Below are 20016 nucleotides of genomic sequence, written 5' to 3'. Positions count from 1 at the left end.
ACAGAACATTATAAGTACAAGAGGAAGAAATCAACAACCAATAATCAATAGAAATTAATGAATTAGATAGTGGTTAAGTAAATTAAAGAAACGGCATAACATACAAAATAACTTATTACATGCATTAAAAAATAACTTCTTCTTTTTACCAGACTAACCTGTGCTATTCTTACTTTCAGGAGACAACAGGAAGTGGGACACTCCCCTCCTTCCTTTCATTCCTTACCCGACTTCCTGCCACTCAGACCAGCCTCTGCCCAACACTCGGCTCAGAGGCCTCAAACCGGGCCAGAGACTGCAGCTGGGAGTTCCCATGGCAGACCCAGATACAGGGGTCCTCGTGCCCATTCTGGCTGTAACCATCCACCCCCAGACAGGACTAGTCTACCCTCTGGGAGGGGTGTATGTCTGTCCCCTCACCCGCCTGCCTCAGCCCATACAGACTGGCTGTCCCATGCTTGACTCCAGAACGGGGGATGTTGTGCTCACTGTTGGGGTCAGTCTAGATCCAGTAACAGGTTAGTTCTGCTGCTTAGTCTTCAGCACAGCCTGTGTTGAGGTTTACCTTCAGTGAGTCTGTTCTGTCTGTGTGTAGGAGCCGTGCTGCCAGTAGGTGGAATTCTGCTGGCCGAGTCCTTCATCGAACCTCTGAGTGGGCGGATGGTGAGAGTAGGAGGGGCCAGCATACGGGCTGGGCAACTGCTGCCTAACGGAGGAGGATACCAGGCCCTTCTAGACAGCAAGGTGCTTGTTTAGATGAGATGCTTTTGACTGCATTTACAAAGAAGAACTTTTGTAAAAAATGTCTCAAGTTTTTTGAGCACTTCAGGGACTTACAAGTTAATTCTTGACCTTGAAAACAGAAGTTGACAAAATAATCAAACCATCTATTTAGGAGCTGTCCATTCACACACTACACAGATAACAGATTAATTCAGTAGATATTTGATACCAAAAACGTATTGAGTGAAAGTAAAACGTTTCTCAATTAGGTTCTGGCAGTGATGTTCAAAGTATTGGATCTCCTGAAGCCACTAACTGAGGAGTGGGGATCAGACCAAACTTTGCAGCGCCATCAGAGCAGCGAAAGAGGGAGCGGTCGACAAGATCATCTTCTCATTGCAGCCAAGGAGCTACAGCAGGCCTGGGGAAGGAGCCTGCACTGCCAGCTGCAGCTGCAGACCAGGTTGGGTATCCTGCTGGACTGGGCTGCATGTCTCCAGCAGGATGGAGGGAGTCTGGGTGAGGAAATGCCAGTGAGAGGGATTATGGATTTAAGTAGTCTCCTGTGGGCAATACATCACAAAGTCAGCTTTTTTCATTTCTGTGCTGATTTGGTGCTCTCCCGATCCTCCATTTGTTGCTGTACATGAAATGCTCTTTTTTCTGTTGCTAGTTGCTAGCTGTATGCTATTCTGTATTTGCTTCGAAGGTAACTGTTCCTTCTTTACACCTTTTATCGTGATATTAGAATAGATATATGTATTCTGAAGGTTTTTGCTGCTTTTATAGGTAAGAGCATTTAACATTTCAGATATAATACTTTTAGACATAGACTTTTTTGCCCCTTCCGGATGTCACAATATTTTATCAGTATTGTTTATCTTGTGAAAGGTTTCATTAGCTTAAGGAGGATGATATTTTCAGACCTCAAACACTTTTCACATGACCTTTATTTGTCACAAGCAACCACCCTCCTCCGAAACTAAGCATGTGAGCTGCTTGTCCCACATAAACACATTATAATAGCACACACACCACAGTTATATGTAACCCATATCCAAATTCTAGGATATGGGGAACACAACTATTACCATCTAAATTTCCAATATGGATGCTATAAGATAAAGACATTAAAATCTTTAATTTACACACACATTCCTATTCAGCTCACAGCAATAACATACATTACAGCACATTACCCACAATGCAGTTTGAGAGAGCTGCTTCATGTCATAAAAGTGAACATAGTTTAACATAAGTCTCACAGGAATTAAATTCTGTAAATGTGAACGCTAATTGCACCACGGTAATAACCTTTTTTAATTTTTTGAGATCCTGAAACATCAATAATCAAATGATGTCATTACTGAAATATTGTTGCTCTCCTCGAGGCCGTTTCCAATCTGCCTTTCATGGCAGGCTTATCCTGTATAATTTTAGCTGCTGTGGCTGTGTGATTATGTGTGCTCTGCTTGATAATCTGCGTCTTAGTTTTGCTTCTCATGGTGTTTAATGTGCTTTGCCAGAGTTGTCGTGCAGCCACAATTCTGTTTCATGTACCTTACTCTTTCTGTATTTATTTTTGCATTAACTTTTGTTTGGAGGTTGTTTGATCTTAGCCAAATAAACTCTAAAGTAGCACTAAAGTAAAAATAAAGTCAAGTCAATTAAAGTGACTATAAACACTGTAGGCCTTTTCTAAACTGGTCAGAAAAGTCTACTTCTGCATCTCTATAATGCTAGAAATGTTTCCATTAAAACGTGTAACGAGTAATAACAATGATTTGACCATTTGCTATTTTGTTTCCTCCACTCTAACCCTCTGACCTGCTGTGCTGTTCAAACCAGGAGAGATGCCTCTCTTAGGTTCAGATATGTGTGTGCCAGCCCTGCTGGGGATGGAGTACCCTGACACCATGGGATCTGGTCTTAGTGTACCTGTGCTGGGGTGTCACACTGACATTGTCTCTGGGATTATAATACCGTTGGCAGGGACCATGGAGGACCCCGATGGAAAAGGTACTGTGAAAAACAAACAATTGCACAGGTCTCCTTACACATTTGATCTAATCTTCATTTAAATTGTATTAAACAATGCAGAATAAAGTAAGTTGTACTCCGTGTCTCTGCTGTTACACTTCACAGGCTTAGTGGCCATCCGTTATGGAGCTCAGACTGTTGACCCAGTGACGGGCACGTTGGCCACAGTAGTTGGTGCCAGGTTGGATGTGTCCAGAAAAACGGTTCCGGTCACAGCTTCCTACTGGCTAACAGTGGCGGATCAAACAGATAGTGTGCAGGTAGGGAAGTTCTAGAACGAGGTGTTTCTATGAATGAATAAGCACAAGAAACCTTTCATTTGACCACGGTGAAAAGAGCGATGCAACTCTCTACCTGATGTTTATTTTACAGCTTAAATAATTCAGCAGGAGGGAATTTTGTGAATAAAAGTGATTCAACTATTGTGTTTAAGTTAAAGCATTTCATTTAGCAGCCCATAGAATTCAGTTGGAATTTAGTGAATTTAATGTACTTCCTTTTGTTGCTGCTATTGTGTGCCAGGTAGAGGCGCTGCAGAGAGAGGTGTGTGTGCGAAACACTTACTGGCAGCAGCAGAGGCAGAGGGAGGAAGATATTCTCTCTGATCTGGATTCAGCTCTATTCCAGTGTCTCTTTAGAGTTACAGAAGCAAACTCTTATCAGGTCAGCGGGGGACATTGCTGTTTCGGTTGTAAATATCTTATATAGCCTGGCCTCTGAGTAAAGGAGGATGAATTCAAAGTGGTTCCTTTTGATCATTTGGAAATTAGTTGGGATGTATGAATGCTGGGGAAAACATTATTATAAAGTAATTCTGGTAATTCTTTTCATGTCTTGTTGTGCACTGCAAGGAAGCACATTTGTGGTTAGGGCGCTCTGTGCACAACTAAGAGTTAGAGCAAACTGCAAAGTCACCGCATCTCTGTGTATGACTGTGTACATGTGCTTCCCATACGTTTGTTGCTTAAATTGAGTGTGTCCTTTTGTGTGCCAGTATGCAAATATGTGCTTCCACTTTTCATATTTCAAGAAATGTTTACTCTGTTGCAGGTCCAGTGGTCAGGGCGGCAGCTGAAGGAAGCAGCCGTGGAGCTGCAGGATTCAGCGCAGGCCGAGGTGCAGAGGAGAGCAGCTCAGAGCTCCCACTTGGCTCTGATCTTGCCTCCGCATGTATCACACATCCTCACATTGGGTAAATTGGCTGGCGAGCATGAAGGAAATCACACTCATGACCTGCACCGCTGGTTATATTCTTCGCTTGCCAAAAGAGAGACGCTTCATGTCCAGCGTCTCATATCGCACCCTTCAGTTGTTTGGTAATTTACATCATTTCAATGTTCAATGCTTTATTTGGGTTAGCAGCATGTCCTTTGTGTATGTCTGTCTGTGTGTATAGGTGATGAGCAGGAGTGGGATCGGCAGTGTGTTTGGCACTCAGAGCTTGTGTCGGGCCTTGATAAGCTGGATGTGTGTATGGAGCAGCTACAACAAGACCAAGAAAAATGGACAACACATGGAGGAGACTGGACTACTACCTTCCATGCAATGGTCAGAGTAAATGGCTTTCTGGTCTATTTTTAGGCCCTGTAACTTAATTGTTTGCAACACAGTTGGATCGGATGTTCACTTCTCTCTCATGCCACCAGTGCCAAATGCATGTGACTCATGATGCTAAAGGGAGCTATCAAAATATTAGTAATTGAACTTTGATTTCAGCCCTGTGCTATGAGATGTACTCTGTAACATTTTCATCTAAATGTAAATAAGACTTCATGTTTCTTCTCACTCAAGCCTGTGTTTATTCTTCCTCCAGGACAGAGAGCTGAGGCAGAGAGAGTTGTGGGAGCAGTGTTGTTCCAGACAGACAGAGTTGGAGGTTGCTCTAAATGCTCTGCACTTTGTCAGGCACCTTTCTCAGCTCCGTGCCGACACTGCTCAGGTCAAAACACACATAGCAACACCACATAAATAACACTGAGTGTAAATAAACCTACATATATGGTTGAGGGAAGTCTGTGGCTAATTTTATTTGTATTTTTTCATCATTAACTCTGTTGCCATCAAGTTAGTTTGAACCTGAGTTGAACAATCAAAGCAAGTTGTGCCTGATTACTTAATTATTAGTGTTATTCTGAGCTTCCTCCCCTTTCCTGTTTTTCTAGGCAGTACTATGTGGGAATTTTTGCTACAAGGAATATGGTCTGTTCCAGTGCAGTGGACACAAGCCAACTGTTGGGGTCAGGGGTTTACTTCAACAGATGGCTTTGCCTCTGCTGGAGAGACTAAACCAGCTCCTGGAAGATAAACAGCCTGACAGCTTCACCCCCAACACCTGCAATCAGCACATTTCTGGTACCTAATCTGTACCAGATAGGGGTACTATATATACTATATACTAGGGGTACTAATACATGGTGTAGGGGGCAAACATTTAGGCTTTTTCCAGTACATATTGTTCCGGAGAAAGCACAAGCCTGCATTGAATAATGCCATTATTGGTTGGCCTTACTCATTTTCTGGTTCTCTCTGTGTCAGACAATTTTTTTAATTGCTGTACTTTAGCCCATATCTCCTGGGACCATGGACCAGGACCACATCCTGGGATGTGAGACTGCAAATTACTACATCTAAAGCCATTATCTACATTTCCCCACACATTCTGCCACTGTGGTCAAATGATAATGCTGGTGTTATTCTATATTTTTTCTATGGTCAACAAATCCCACGAAAAGACCAAAACCAAGCCCAGTGATCACTTCACAAAACCGTCATCTTTATTTTTCAAGAAGGCTTACTAATTTTCCAAAAAAGCTGGGCACTGTAGATTTGAACACACGTCACATTAAATAGGATCAAATGATACTATTTAATCTGTGCTTTTATTAATACATATTTGGTGCTTTAGTTAGTATTACCAGCAGCAGGGTAATGTATGTGGGATTGGCTCTTAACAAAAAGCAACCGTGTGCATTTTAATGAAGGAATATTTCCCCCAGTGGGGCTTATTAATTTGTTTTGTAATAGTTTTTGAAAAACAGTGGAGCTCTTTGGCACAGAATAATTATCCATGGTACATAAGGCTTCGACTAAACATACACTTGTTAGTAGGATCAATGCATTGTTGGTTTTGATTGTCCGCATGATTTCTGCCGTGTTTCAGGTTCAAAGCAGGCATACGGGCTGGAGATACCCTCTAGAGTTTGGACAGCCTCTGTGCCCGTGGTGAAAGGTACGTGCTTCTCAAGCCACTCAAGTCTTTTGATAACACGTCTGTATATGTGTGTATATAAACGTGTGTACTCAGACTACATATTGTGAAGTATGTTCATTGCCAAAATGCAGAAGGGTAGAGAAGGGAGAAGGGAAATAGCCACTGTGTATTAAAAATTCAACTCGTGGATGTGTGCTGAAGTAAGAAATCAATAAGCTCCAGAGTGTTGTTCTGTTTCTTTATTGTCTTTGGATATAAGAGATAGAGTAGAAGGTAAAAGAACAGTGAAGAATCAGGTGATTATAATGATTCTGTGTTGAGATTAGGAAATATCTTGGTAGGTACAAGAACCCACGAGGGCATTTATTACTACCGGTAAATAAGAAAATATAAATAGTTTATGCTTCTCCCAGATGTAGGCTTCTAAAGTAAAGTGCATACCTCAAAATAATGTGTCTCGGGTTCGTGGAAAAACTAACTTCACAAAACAAAGCCTCATTGTTGCTTGAGGAGATACTTTAATTCTTTTTTTCCCCCATGAATTGGCTTGATCTCCGGTTTGTAGTGAATTGCAAGTTCTCTCATAGTTTGTGTTTCTGAAGGAATCTCCACCCAGTCTTTGAGGGAGCCCGTGAATTTAGCTCAATCCCAGGACTCTGGTCTGCAGGCCAGCTCAGCACCGACACAAAACTCACAACGACACAACGCTTCTTCTGGCATTCACTCCCAGGGTGAGTACACGCACAAATTATACAGCAGTACACTTTCCCCCTGTGTTGTCCTGTGCTGTGCTCTGTTTCAGCACTGTGTGTGAGTCTGTACTAGATTCAGCTTATAGACTTTTGGGAAAGGGCACACAGATATTCACACGTCCATTCATACACATAGAGGGGATTTAAGATGATTTAAGAAAGGTGATGCCACTCTCATATCTGTCCCTTAAATACATGAATGAAAACTGAAAACGGGAGAACAGCTAGCCCTGGCTCATTTAACCTTTTACGGATTAAATGAAGGAGATATATCGGGTTGATATAAGTGATCTTTAGAGGTGCTGGTAGGTTCATTTTGTGGTCAGACAGAGCCAGGCTAGCTGTTTCCCCTTTTCCAGTCATTGTGCTAAGCTATGCTAACCTTCCCAAAATGTCTAATTATTCTCTTAATGATAATAAGTCTTTTTAATCCTGATTTTCTAACAGAGAGCCAGCCGATGAAAGAGTCTGCTCAGCCTAGCACATAGTATCTCTGTCCCCGAAATTCCAGGTAACATAATAAAATAATGTATAATAATACATATTTAGAACGTGTGGCATTGGTCGTGTCACATTAACGTTATCCATCCATGTTGTTTTTATTCCCCAGAAGAAGAGTGGACAAAGCTACTCCAGCTCTCTCCTCTGTTCCAGCTGTTGAAGGGGATGGAGCTCCAGATGAAGGGCTGGGCCTGTGGGGCTGGGATCCTGAGAGGAGAGCTCTCTGGTAAGTCGGATACAGTTGGGGTTGTTGATTTTTTTGTATATTTATGCATGCAGCAAGTCACATACACACACACACACACACACACACACACACACACACACACACACACACACACACACACACACACACACACGACAGCATAATCATCGGGCATTCATAGACAATCAAGCATAACACACAACTTCAGCGATATTTCTTCCACAAATCAAACTTTAATACAGGCTTGATTTCTTCAAAAGTATTTTCCTATATTCATGGGTATACTGAATGAGGGCTCCCATTATATAATGGTGTACTTGTGTGAAATGGCAGATACAACCTTTTAAAGTATTCTTTAGATTCCAGCACTGCCTGCATGTTTTTTTTTACCGCTCTTAGGAGTCTTGATGAATGAGCATGTTCTGAACCTCTGAAGTATTTAGGCAAATGTGAGATGTTTGGCTTCAGGGACTCTTGGTTTAATTTAGTCGGATCTGTTTCACTAAGGTGCTGTTAAATGATGTAGTAAAAACCTAAAACTCTCTTTTTTTTGTTTACACACTAGCAGCAAAACTAAGCAAGCATCAGTTGAACTTTGTGTTTACTTGAAACCTAATAAGCAGATGTGATAGTGAACCTGCTAAACAGAAGCATGCTGAGATTAGCATTGACCTCAAAGCACTACTGTGCAGCTTCACAGAGCCACTAGCATGGATGTAAACTCTTAGTCCTGTTTTTAAATGATTACTTTTTTTAAAACAATAACTCTCTTAGGTTTAATCAGTTGCAACACATATGCATTACTTCCAAGTATATGTCAGTACTTAAAAACATGTGTGACCTTTGGAATTATTGTTGAAAGTGAGTCAAACCTTGCAAAATAACGATGTGAGAGATTTGTGCTTCAAACTGTAGGTTCCAAAAACAAATTTGACATTTCATGTTGTGTTGCTGTGTCTGAGTAACTGTTTACTGGATACGTGTTGAAAGACTCATAGCTGTAAACACGAGTGAGTAGAAAAATGTGACAGTAACGCTTTGCTTCTACATAAATCACTCAGGTGGCAGATGTTTAATAAAAAATAAAAGCTAATTTCGCCAGATGTTCTGTGTTTTGTCCAGACAGAGGCAAGAGTTTCGTAGACATCCTGGATGCTCAGTGGGAATGTGAGGGAGAGCTGATCCCTTTGGACCTTTCGGCCCTTAACCCCAGAGAGTTCCTGGTCTACCAGCATGGACTCTTTCTGATGCACACAATACACAATCTAAAACTGGTTGGTGCTGCAGTTTCACTCTTATTCTGCAACCCTGTTGCTTATTAATTTTTTGAATTGCTCTTACTGTTTAAATTTTGAGGCTTTGAGTTGCCTAGCCCCAAGCTATTTTTAACATTTTAATTTCTTATGCGCCTGTGTGCAGCCTGAAGTACTCAGGCAGGAAACCTAACTATCTCTGTATTATAGTTCAAACATAAATATTTAACATACTTTCACTTTTATTATTTTTCTGGTCTTTTCTTAGTATAGTTCCGGTTACACACATTTATTAATTCTGTCATTTTTCTTCTCGTTTTTTACCATGGGCAGAGCTTCAGTAAGAATATTGTAATAACATAGGCTTAGATTGTTGTTTTCTTTTTCAACAGACTCCAGTTATTTCCCTTCAGATAGCAGCTAGTCTCCCAAACAACAACTACTTTAACAACGCCTTCAGAAATTCCTTCTTTTATCAGGTAAACTTAGAGCTTTTTTTCTGTGATTGTATTTGTATTTTTCAGTACAATTGCTCAATATTGTGTGGCATGACTAATAAAGTCACAAGTGAAGCACCTAAAAAACGACCAATAAAAAAACCAATGCATATTAAATTAAACCCTCGATTGTCACGGTTCAGGACAGGAGAGGACCCAAATGCAGAACACAGACTAAGAGTATTAATAAAACAAAGCTGAATCAAAAATACAAAGTAGCAAATGAAACTGAAACACACACAGCAGGTAACAAAAAGCTAACCAACACGTAACAGGAACAACGATCGCACAAGGAACACTGAGACAGACAGGGATGCTCAGAAACTAATGAGGTGAACGAGACACAGCTGGGGACAAAGACACAAGGACAGGAAGTCAAAAAAGACATGACACAAGGGGGAGTGAAACTTCAAAATAAAACAGGAAACCAAAGTGCAAAACTGTGACACCGATATGCCTGAGAGATGGATGCGAAAATACTTCCAATACCACAGAATGTTTGAAGCCAGGCTGTACTTCCATTTGGTTTGTGTGAAGGGTGATAATACTTGTTTTTGTAAGAGCTGTGTTCAGTGTCGCATACTGAGGTCTGGAGATAAGATAACCTAAATCCCAAACAAGTTGAGACTTATCTGAGCTATCTGGAAGTATTTCAACACCTTTAGCTGCAGCTTTTCTGAAGAAGTGCTATAAGCATACGGTCCACCGATATTTAACAATTCTGGTACAAAGAATCTGTCCAAGTATGAAGCAACTCTGTAAATCTTGTGAAATAGTTGGCTCATTTGAGATCATCAAACTCCCACTCGTACTGAAGTCCATTTAGAGAACATCATGTTCTCTGCTATCCTTATTGCTTGTGGGAACCTGTACATCCACTATAAAGCATGTTATTGATATTTAGGAGTTTATGATTGTGTGGCTTTAGGATTTCCTTTTCTGGTGTTGTGCATCTGAAAAAAACTATGGTATGCAGATGTTTGGATTTTGGCCGGTCATAGTGTGATATTAGTGGGTAATAAACAGTATATATCCAGACTAAGTGTTCGTTATATGTTTATTCCTTGTCATATACGGGGATGACTCGTTCATAACCTTTCATAATGCCATTCAACATCAGAAAAGTAGCGCTTTAGTAAAAGTTGCTTTGTGGGTAATAGACTCATATGCAACTATAACACTGTCAGTAGTGGAAAGCCACTAATTACATTTACTAAAGCACTTAAGTACTATTTTGGGGTAACCTTACATCACTTGAGTATTTAAAATGTATGCTACTCTATTAAAATTCAAAAGGAAACAATGTATTTCTTACATTTATCTGACAGATAGGCCTACTTAAAATATTGTTTGTTTTATAAAGATGCTTACATGTTAATGGACCAGTAAAAATATTATAATATATAATATAACATAAATATTATATATATTAGGGCTGTCAAATTAGTGCGCTAATTTCGATTAAATAATCACAGAAAAAATAAAGCTACAAAATAATTAACTAAGATTTCTCGGGCTCCTTGACCAGTTTACGTCAACCTTAGCAGCTAGCTCGGAGATAGCTAGCACCGCCGCTGATGCTAAAGTGAGCGACCTGTCTCGTCAAACATCTCGATCAGGCGTTCAGACGCAGAATGAGTAAATCTCCCTGAGACACATTAACAACTCAATCGCGAAATGTATTGCAGGTGGTAGAGGACAGGCGGTTAACAGATGCTTTATAGATGGCGTCAAATGACACAACTTTTAAGCCGCCAGATATTGTTTATTGTGCAATGAAAGATGTAATGCCCGATTTGAAATGGCACTTTATGTCAAACTGATGGTTTGTGTTGTTTAAGATAATTGTAGCAGGCAAGATATTGGAGAAATAGTATTGAAATAAAATGACATGTTGACCTTTAAGTTTATAATGCTACTCATTGATTCACTCATCTTCCAAATCCATTTGAACATTTTGAAATGCTTTTCACAGCAAATATTGATATATGCGATTAATTTAGATTAATTAATCACAAAGCATGTAATTAATTAGATTCATCTTTTTAATCCCTTGACAGCCCTAATATATATATATATATATATATATATATATATATATATATATATATATATATATATATATATATATGGTGTTTTGCTACTTTCACTTAAGTAAAGCATCTGAATACTTTTTCCATCACTGAATAATATCAAGATAATTGGAAATTAGACTTTCTGTCACAATAACAAGTGATGAGAAACTTTTCAAACATTTAACTAAATCAGAAAAGTAGGAAATATTATGTGTAAATACAACTTTCTCAGTTCCTGAATGTTAAAGCAAAACATCTCAGGTGACAACACCAAAGCAGCTACGTCTATCTGCTGCTGCCAAAACAAATTTAATAAAGATTAAAGTATTTACAGCACATCCCGTTCAGCCCTGCTTTTAATTGCCTGAAATCTGTAACCAGCAATTCCAAACCCTTCTGGTTTCCTGCATGGTCTCAGGACTATAAAGTTTTTTTTTCTTTAGCAGGTTTCATTGTTTTAGATACTTTCAGAGCAACCATTTCACGGAATGGCCATTAATATGAGACACTATAATATATCCTTGTCAAGTTCAAACAGGAAATCCGGAATAAGTCAGAAATGTTTGTAATGGCAGGAACGTCTTGCTCTCTTTGCAGCCATTTGCGCATTTCCCCATTTGTATATTTCAGTTCCTCATAAAACATTGGTGTAAAATAAATCCTTTCATTTCCTATCAAATAACAACCAAGACATGTTGTATCAAACATGGAATGCAATGTACCATGCTTTTTTTTAAATAAGTGAATGATATCTTTGTGCAGCTGTAATGTGTTACTGTGAATGACTGCTCTGTTGACAGGAGGCACAGGAGACGCTCTTTATCCGTCGCCAAAGGCTACAGTCAGTTGGAGGCTTCTCTCTGTTGCTGCTCCACTGTCTGTCCCATGTCAAGATTAAAGACATGAGCTCTGACTCCAGTCCTGCCTTCCAGAGGCTTTTCTTCCAGGTACAGACAAACACTTAAAATGTGCTTGAATCATTAACGGTCTGGGAAACATTTGTAGTTGTGAGAGTACATTTTATTTTAAATGTTAGCTTCAAATAAAGCTTTTCTTTGAAATGCCGTCTGCTTGACTTTAATCGAAATGTTGCTCTTTTTTTTTATTGTTCATCACAGATACTGCAGGCATGTCTGGGGGAGCTGTTTCAGGCCAGACTGGGCGTACCCTCCTTTAGAGAGGAAACCAATTTGTGTGTGTTGTTTCACGACCAAGAGGCGCCTTCAGAGGTCTTAAAGGGGACACTTTCAGACTCTCATGCTGCCTCCCTGCTTGACCGATTTCGCAAACCAAGCAGAGGTTTGCTGTCCGAAGATGTAAGAACAGAACATTTCCTCTAACTATAATCATTTGGTCAAAAAGTAACTTATTTTTTAAGACTGTTCAGATGCCTGTTCTTAAATGTGTTTGTCTGTAACTGCATGAGTGGCAGGACACTATTTGTATGTTCACAGCTATCTTGCATCTTGTGTTTCTGTCTCTGATTATGGGAGCAGGAAGTCGAGGAACGTCAGAGGAAGCACAGAGAAACGTCTCTGCTCTCCCATCTTGAAGGACTTTTAAGGGAAAAGAGCTCTGAAGTGTGATGGTATTTCTTCTATTTAAAAGAGGAGGAAAAACACCCAACATAGAATCACTTCTTTATTTATAAGCACCTCAAAGGTGAAGGCTAAGAAGATACAGTTTGTATATAGAGAGAAATACAAGACCTAAGGATGTTTTACAGAAACAAATATGTCCTGGAAGACAGAACCAACATCTCTTTCTTTCATTAAAAAACAAACAAATTTCCTGCACGCAAATACACATGCTACTGTATGCTCTGTGCTATAAGAACTTGCTTTGCACATGAGCAGGACACACATTCCGAAGTCTTGTCTTCCTCCCAAGTAAAAATATTGTCAAAAAATACTGATACATTACGCAGCATATAGTAACTTAAACAAAACAAGTGTCCCTTCAACTATTCATAGATCATTATGACAATAAATCACAAGGCACAGTTTACTTCTAAAGTATTACAATCATAATGCAAAAATAATGTTTGTACCACAGACGCCACAAAGAAACGAAAAATAGATAAAAATATGTAGAGATGTTTATGCCTCCATATAAATGTGGAATGTAAAAATATAAATCTTTTTAAAAACAATTAATTTTTAGAAATAAACTAAACTCAACAATTACTGTCAAAATGAACCATGCTGCTTATGTTTTTCCTAATATTATATCACTTCAGATAAGTTTAACAGAGGGGCAATGACAGCTAGACAATGCACTGCATGATAAAGTGTGAGGAACTCTGCACTTACTCACTGTTGTATTTTTCAATGTTTTGGATATCAGTGAGTAACCACGACCCCTAATTCAAACCTTAAACGTAATTCCCAGCCACATTCCAGGCTAAACCTTTTTCCAGTTTCATCATAATGTTACAATTCACAATTTTCATAATTTTGTCAAACAAATTATGATAATCTTACAAAAATAGAATCATTTAACAAATTTGAATACTTTGTTGACTTTGACTTTGTTGAATTTTAAATGGCCAAAATATAATTTGTCAAGCAAAATTTGTTTTTTCATAATGTGTGAGGTAATTCCTTTCAAATAAATACATTTTAGGTAATGTGAACAGCTTTGTGTCTTGTCAATGAAAAGTGACTCGTCTTTTATTACCAGTGAACATTATTTTTGACACGGCTTCTATTCATGGAATCATTGATCACAAAAACATTCATGTTGCACAGTTTATTCTTTTTAACAAAACAGTTTTCTCCTTATGCAAATCAGACATGTTTTTTGGGGGCTTTTACCACCACAAGCAGTGCATCGTAAAGGCATTCCTCGTATGTTTTTATGGGGGCTTGAGTTGATTACAAAGAAAAACAAATGTACACATCCTGCCTGCGCACACGCACACACATGTACACATCTGTTTCTACTTTGTGGTCCTGTGTGGGGAGGCGGGGAGGCTCAGAGACACAAAGGTGTTGCTGTGATTTCAACACATTTGCTGGCAAAAACAAGCCCCATTGATATTGTCTTTACATCTGAGTGGCTTTGAGAGCGATGAATATGATGATCAAAATTATTCCACACACAAGTCCGACGACATTCAGGGTCTTGGCTGTCCTTGAAGCACTCACAGCTTGAGCTGATTCTCCAACAGCATTAGCATTTTGTGCCTTTAAAAAGCAAGTATCAGAATTAATTTGCAAGAAAGAAATGTGTTTAAAACAAATATGCCACCGAGAGAAAAAACACTAAAAAGGTAATCAATTTATTCCTAAGACTACAGTCAGACTGATATCCTAACATTCTAGTTCATGTAAGATTATAGATTCCATCTATTTACGAAATGTACAATGTTGCAATACACAAAAAATTATCTGAGTAGATTTTGATTTTAGGGCATCTCTTAGGTTGCAGGAGTAGAAAGCAGCAGATGAAGTTTAAAAAAAGTTTGATGTTCAGGACACGTTACCTACCTTGCAGGAGCAAACAATAGCAGCAATCCCTAGAGGCAGACAACAGCATAAGGTGTTAAAGATGGACCATCCTAAGTAAGTTGGAATCACATCACGGTTCTGGCCTCCTTCCATAGTGTCTCTGTGTCGTATTTTCTTAAGTAGATGGGAGTTTTGCTCTTGTTGGCCGAAGTCTGGATGTAATGGCTGGTGGGGGTTGTGAGCTAACACTCTTTTTATCCTCTATGGGTGTGGTTTAAGGGGTTGTTCAACTCAGCTATGTGAAATGCGAGAAGAAAAAGGAAAAAACAAACTATGAGATTGAACGAAAATGGAGGCTTTGAGGGCGTCTCATGTCACTCAGGCTTTCCTGCCTGGAGTAACGAAACATATGGAGAGTACTGAAGCTGCTCCAGGACACATCTCATAGTACTTTTTTACAACTTTGAAGAGAACTCTACCTGATTGACTTTGGTGCCTGCTTTTACATTCAGTTTCACGCATGGTGGCTGAGTTCATTCTGCTTGCATAAGTGTGATGCATAAATTCAATAGTTACACTCAGTCAGTTATATGTTATTGATTGTGTCATGCTCAAGTGACAGTGGAGAAGAGCCCCATGTGAGTCGCTTCAAGAAATGGCTTTATATGTGGCTCAAGAGAGAATGGCTGAGAAGCCTGAACTACGGAGTCTTTTGCCTGAGTGGCTTCAATAATTTTGTTAGGATACATGGTATCATGGACGCTATCAAACACCAGCAGATATTAAATGAAACCCTAACAGCCTCTGCCCGGAAGCTTAAAATGGGCCGTGGTTGGACCTTCCAGCAGGACAATGATCCAAAGCACACCTCAAATCTACACATCAATGTTACTGACCACAGAATAAAGGTTTTACCATGGCCATCACAGTCCCCAGACCTAAATCCTATAGAACATTTGTGGGATGAGCTGAAGAGGAGACTCCACAAGCGTCAACCTCGGAATCTGAAGGATCTGAAGGATTGTGTGGAAGAATGGTCTCAGATCCCGTGCCATGTGTTCACCAACCTCATCAGGCATTACAGGAGAAGACTCAGAGCTGTAATCCTGGCAAAAGGAGGCTGCACACAATATTAAATGACGGGGTGCCAATAATTGTGGCACACATGTTTTGGAGAAAAATATGTATTTAAAGTCAAAAAAAGGTTTTCTTTCAATAATTTTACTTCAGTGAAAAGGTCAGATTTGTGTGAATATTTGAAAGGCCATCTGTCTGTTCAATAATATAATTTGCCACTAAAGTTTCTACAGCAGTGCTTTATTCCTGTGCAAAGTTGCTGACTGACAAATAAATTATATATTTTTGCAAATTTGAGATCTCGCTTTTGATCCCTGTACATTCACTTTCTTGATAAGCATCAGTGTTTTTGTTATCAGCTTTTTCTTTTGTTTTTGGAATCCAAATCTAATCAAACTCGAAGCTAATTACACAAAAGCACAATACCATAATCAAAGCTAATTAATTTTATCATTTTCTCAACTGAAGAGCAGATTTTCGCACTCAACAACAAAATAGATTTACATGATTCCCACAGAAGAATCAAGAATATTTTGATAAATCAGCTGTCTTGCAAAATGAATGTTCGAGTGCGTAACGATAAGTACTGCTTGAGTACACACAGCTGACCGACCACCACAGCTTACTGCACCAGGTAATGGCCGTGGAATGGCCTCCATTCATCATGTTTCAGTTGTAGTGCTCATAAATCAGATGTGCAAGGTAATGTCTGGACCACGTATGGCAGTGGGCTGTAAGAGCCATACCGTATGTTTACATTCAGGGAGTTTGAGTTGGGCGTACACCTAGTTCAAGGTTTTGCTCGAATGCATTTGATTCCGAGAGGGCTCCATGTTTTTACCATTTTACACTCCAGTAGTTTAAAAATATAATTTACATACAAAAAGGAATAAAGGACAGGATGTATGATATTTAATCATAATAACTCTCCAGGCATTGCAGTAATGTGTCCATGTCTTTAAATTGACTTGAGATTGAAATAATACCAGAACAGTCATTTTACGTTTTCAGGTTTTCATATTTTCATATTTTGTTTTTATCACCCTTCATTTGTTGTTTTTTACTTTTTTGTTTTATTTTCCTTGTAAAGCACTCCATATAGTAACTTTGTTAGGAAAAGTGCTATACATGTCTTCCTAAATTTGGCGTCATTGATCGCCTACAAACAGGAACAAAAGGATCAAATGAAGGAGAAGGTGAATAATTAAATATTCATTATTCATTTGTATTGTCCAACTATTTATTTTGGTCTTGCTGTATTCTTTTGTATAAAACCACATAATAAAGATTAGAAGGACACTGTGTCCAATCTATGTCAGCTACACTGCCAAGTTTACTGTACTGTTAAACAGTGTGAAAACAGCTCGCAAAGCAAACCAGGAACTAAATTTAACTTGCGGTGAAGTTTTGTAGTGGGGTTCATCTTTTGAGATAACCTCTGAAGAAGGACTGGAGCCATGAGCTGATATTTTGGACAAAGGCAGATAAAGAGGAAAGCATTGAGTTGTGCTGCATGTATCTGTCTTCCTCTGAGACACAACACTGGCATCCACAGCTGATTGAGTCCGGCCAGAAAAAAGCCCTCGTCTGTTAACCGTCACAGAAATATCTTTAAACATTCTTTCCTGCTTTAATCCAAACATAGGCAGTGTAGCAGCTGCTTTCTTTTCTCAAAAGCTGACATTTACAATGACGTTTCCAAACTCTAGTAATTAATCTGACACACAATGCATAGACAGCAGCTGGACATTGAATTCTAAACGCTAGCTTTATTTTTAAAGCAATTATAAATTCCTCTGCTCAAGTTGCTATTTTTATAAAGTGGTTATCATATTCATCTTCACTGTTACATACTTTCTGTCTGTCTGTCTCAGTGTCTGCATTTGATCTATTTTTGCCTAAAACTGAATATTTCAACAACAAGATCAGGGTGAATGAGAGGATGCTCAGTGTGTTGTGTCACTGGAATGTTTTTTATCCCTTTTTCTTTGTGTAAATGAGGATAAAGAGCCTCAATGTCTCTGGTTTTTGTTTACTGGGATCTAGCTGGGAGCGAAGCGGCCTTTGAAGGATAAAATCAATGCTCCCATTTAGGATACTTCACAGTGTCCAGTTGTGTCAAACAATGTTGCCCACTGTTAATTCCACACTGTGTGTTTGTGAGAGCTCGCATTTTTCATACTAGAAATAATGGGGTACGATGTCTTTTTCTCATCTCATCAACAGCTGAACTCAATTTTAATTGATGAAATTTCCTCTAATGACTGCAAGAAATACTGAATCTGCATGACACTACAACACTGTTAGTTATTGAGTCATGTGGTAAAGATCCCAAAAAGATACATTGAGTTTATGGCTTACATGTAAAAGAAGAAAGTAAAATAATAACATTGTAATCTTGTAGCATATAACATAGCGACAGTACTTTGAGAAACTTCAACACCAGTTCTCAGCCAATGACTCTGCTACTGTCAGGAAAGGCCTAAGGCAGATTACCAACTATAAACCTAGAGCCCCCCACTCCATGAGTGATTCACGCCTCGTCCAACATCCCTGAAAATCCGGTGACTTCAACATCCAGTCAGAGAAGTCAACAGACTTATTATCTCTCCTATCTTCTTTTGCTCTCTCCCTGTCTCCCTCCCCTCCTACTCACAAAGCTGGCAACCACCTCGACCTCATATTCACCAGAAATTGCTCAACCTCAAACCTCTCTGTAACCCCACTTCACATCTCTGATCACTTTTTCATATCCTACTCTCTCCCCCTCTCCCAAACTAACAAACCTATTTCCCCGAAAACTGTACCCCTCCGCCGTATCCTCCGCTCCCTCTCTCCCTCTCTCCCTCTCTCCCTCTTTCCCTCTCTCCCTCTTCTCTTGCTTCAGCTGTCCTCTCGGTCCTTCCTTCTCCTGACTCCTTCTCACTCATGCTTGCCAACTCTGCCACAGACACTCTCCTCTCTACTCTGTCCTCCTCTCTGGACTCCCTCTGTCCTCTCACTCTGCAGCAGGTTCGCCAGGCTGCTCCAGCTCCCTGGTTGGAAGACTCTGTGCGTGCTAACAGAGCCATCCTACGGGGAGCTGAAAGAAAATTGCTGAAATCAAAACACCCTCACGACCTACTTACCTTTCAAACTCTTATCTCCTCTTTCTCTTCTTCAATTTCAGAAGCGAAAAGCACTTTCTTCCAACAAAAAATTCAATCCTCTCTCTTCTCCACCCTCCTCAACCCTCCCAGTCCCCCACCTCCTTCTTCCCTCCTACCGTCCCACTTTGTCAACTACTTTGTAAAAAAGATAGATGACATACGCTCTTTATTTTCCGACTTGCCGACTAACATAATTTGTTCACCATCCACATCACTTCCCCCCACTCTTACTTCGTTCTCCACTCTCTCTTTGAATTAAGTTCTATCTCTCATTACCTCTGCCCGTCCTACCACCTGCCCTCTGGACCCTATCCCCTCTCACCTTCTCCAGTATATTGCTCCTGACCTCCTTCCTTTTCTCACCCATCTCATCAACACCTCCTTAACATCTGGTTGCTTTCCTAACAATCTTAAGGAGACAAGAGTGAACCCTCTCTTAAAACCTCTTAAAGGGTGGGGGATTCACCCGAAAATACGAAAAATACCTACAAACGAAATACCCAAAGTAAATTGAAAGCTGATCTTCAACCGTTTTTGCACCAGATGCATGATTTTGGTCTCATTCAAAAGATAACTCTCTCATTGTTCTTGCAAAACATTGCTTAATAACTCCAAGTGCTTCTGGCACTGAGTAATAGTGGTCTGAATATACTGAATTTTAAGAAAATACACTCCGCCTGAAGTTTGTTGTTGAAAAAGATGCCTGAAGATGGGTATAGCTGGTAGGTATGGACTGGAAAACACAATAAAAACATAGCACCAAGTGTTATGAAGTAAAACGTCCAATTTCAGATAAAAGGGATAAAAACTTAATTTATTAGACATATTTTTCTAGGAGTAACACCAGGCGTACACAAACTGTGCATGTGTACATATTATAATATTTATTAATACAATATTATACTATTATACTACTATATACTATTATATACCCAATTATCCCTGCCAGTAGTAATGACACAAATTAAGGGAAGTACAAATACATTTCTTGTAATATGTTTGTGTTTCTTTTGTATTTTGTAATTAATAAATACAATTCTGAAAAAGATTACAACATTTGAAAAAATAAAAGCATGAGTGT

The 20016-nt window shown here is 39.4% G+C and overlaps 2 protein-coding genes across 5 annotated transcripts; one reads left to right on the top strand and one right to left on the bottom strand.

Moving 5' to 3' along the window:
- The first annotated feature begins 2685 nt into the window (after nt 1-2685).
- Nucleotides 2686-7430, top strand: LOC115018281 (uncharacterized). 4 transcript variants are annotated; one of them, XM_029447210.1, is made up of 11 exons: nt 2686-2742; nt 2869-3023; nt 3286-3426; nt 3814-3955; nt 4160-4311; nt 4577-4702; nt 4926-5115; nt 5924-5992; nt 6577-6705; nt 7174-7237; nt 7337-7430. In XM_029447210.1, exons 1-10 carry the CDS (start codon nt 2721-2723, stop codon nt 7212-7214), a joined length of 1167 nt encoding a protein of 388 aa, XP_029303070.1. In that variant the 5' UTR covers nt 2686-2720; the 3' UTR covers nt 7215-7237; nt 7337-7430. The 4 variants fall into 4 exon arrangements, with proteins under 4 accessions (XP_029303070.1, XP_029303071.1, XP_029303072.1 ...); XM_029447211.1 differs by having other exon boundaries at nt 7340-7418; XM_029447212.1 differs by lacking the exon at nt 3286-3426.
- A 6563-nt stretch (nt 7431-13993) lies between these two features.
- Nucleotides 13994-14947, bottom strand: LOC115018282 (dispanin subfamily A member 2b-like). The gene is made up of 2 exons (XM_029447214.1): nt 14749-14947; nt 13994-14445 (listed from the first exon to the last, which is right to left on the bottom strand). Exons 1-2 carry the CDS (start codon nt 14860-14862, stop codon nt 14305-14307), a joined length of 255 nt encoding a protein of 84 aa, XP_029303074.1. The 5' UTR covers nt 14863-14947; the 3' UTR covers nt 13994-14304.
- Nucleotides 14948-20016: the final 5069 nt, after the last annotated feature.

The sequence above is a fragment of the Cottoperca gobio genome, chromosome 13 (assembly GCF_900634415.1).
Source record: "Cottoperca gobio chromosome 13, fCotGob3.1, whole genome shotgun sequence".
NCBI classification, from domain to species: Eukaryota; Metazoa; Chordata; class Actinopteri; order Perciformes; family Bovichtidae; genus Cottoperca; species Cottoperca gobio.
This window is presented reverse-complemented; position numbering and strand designations above follow the sequence as displayed.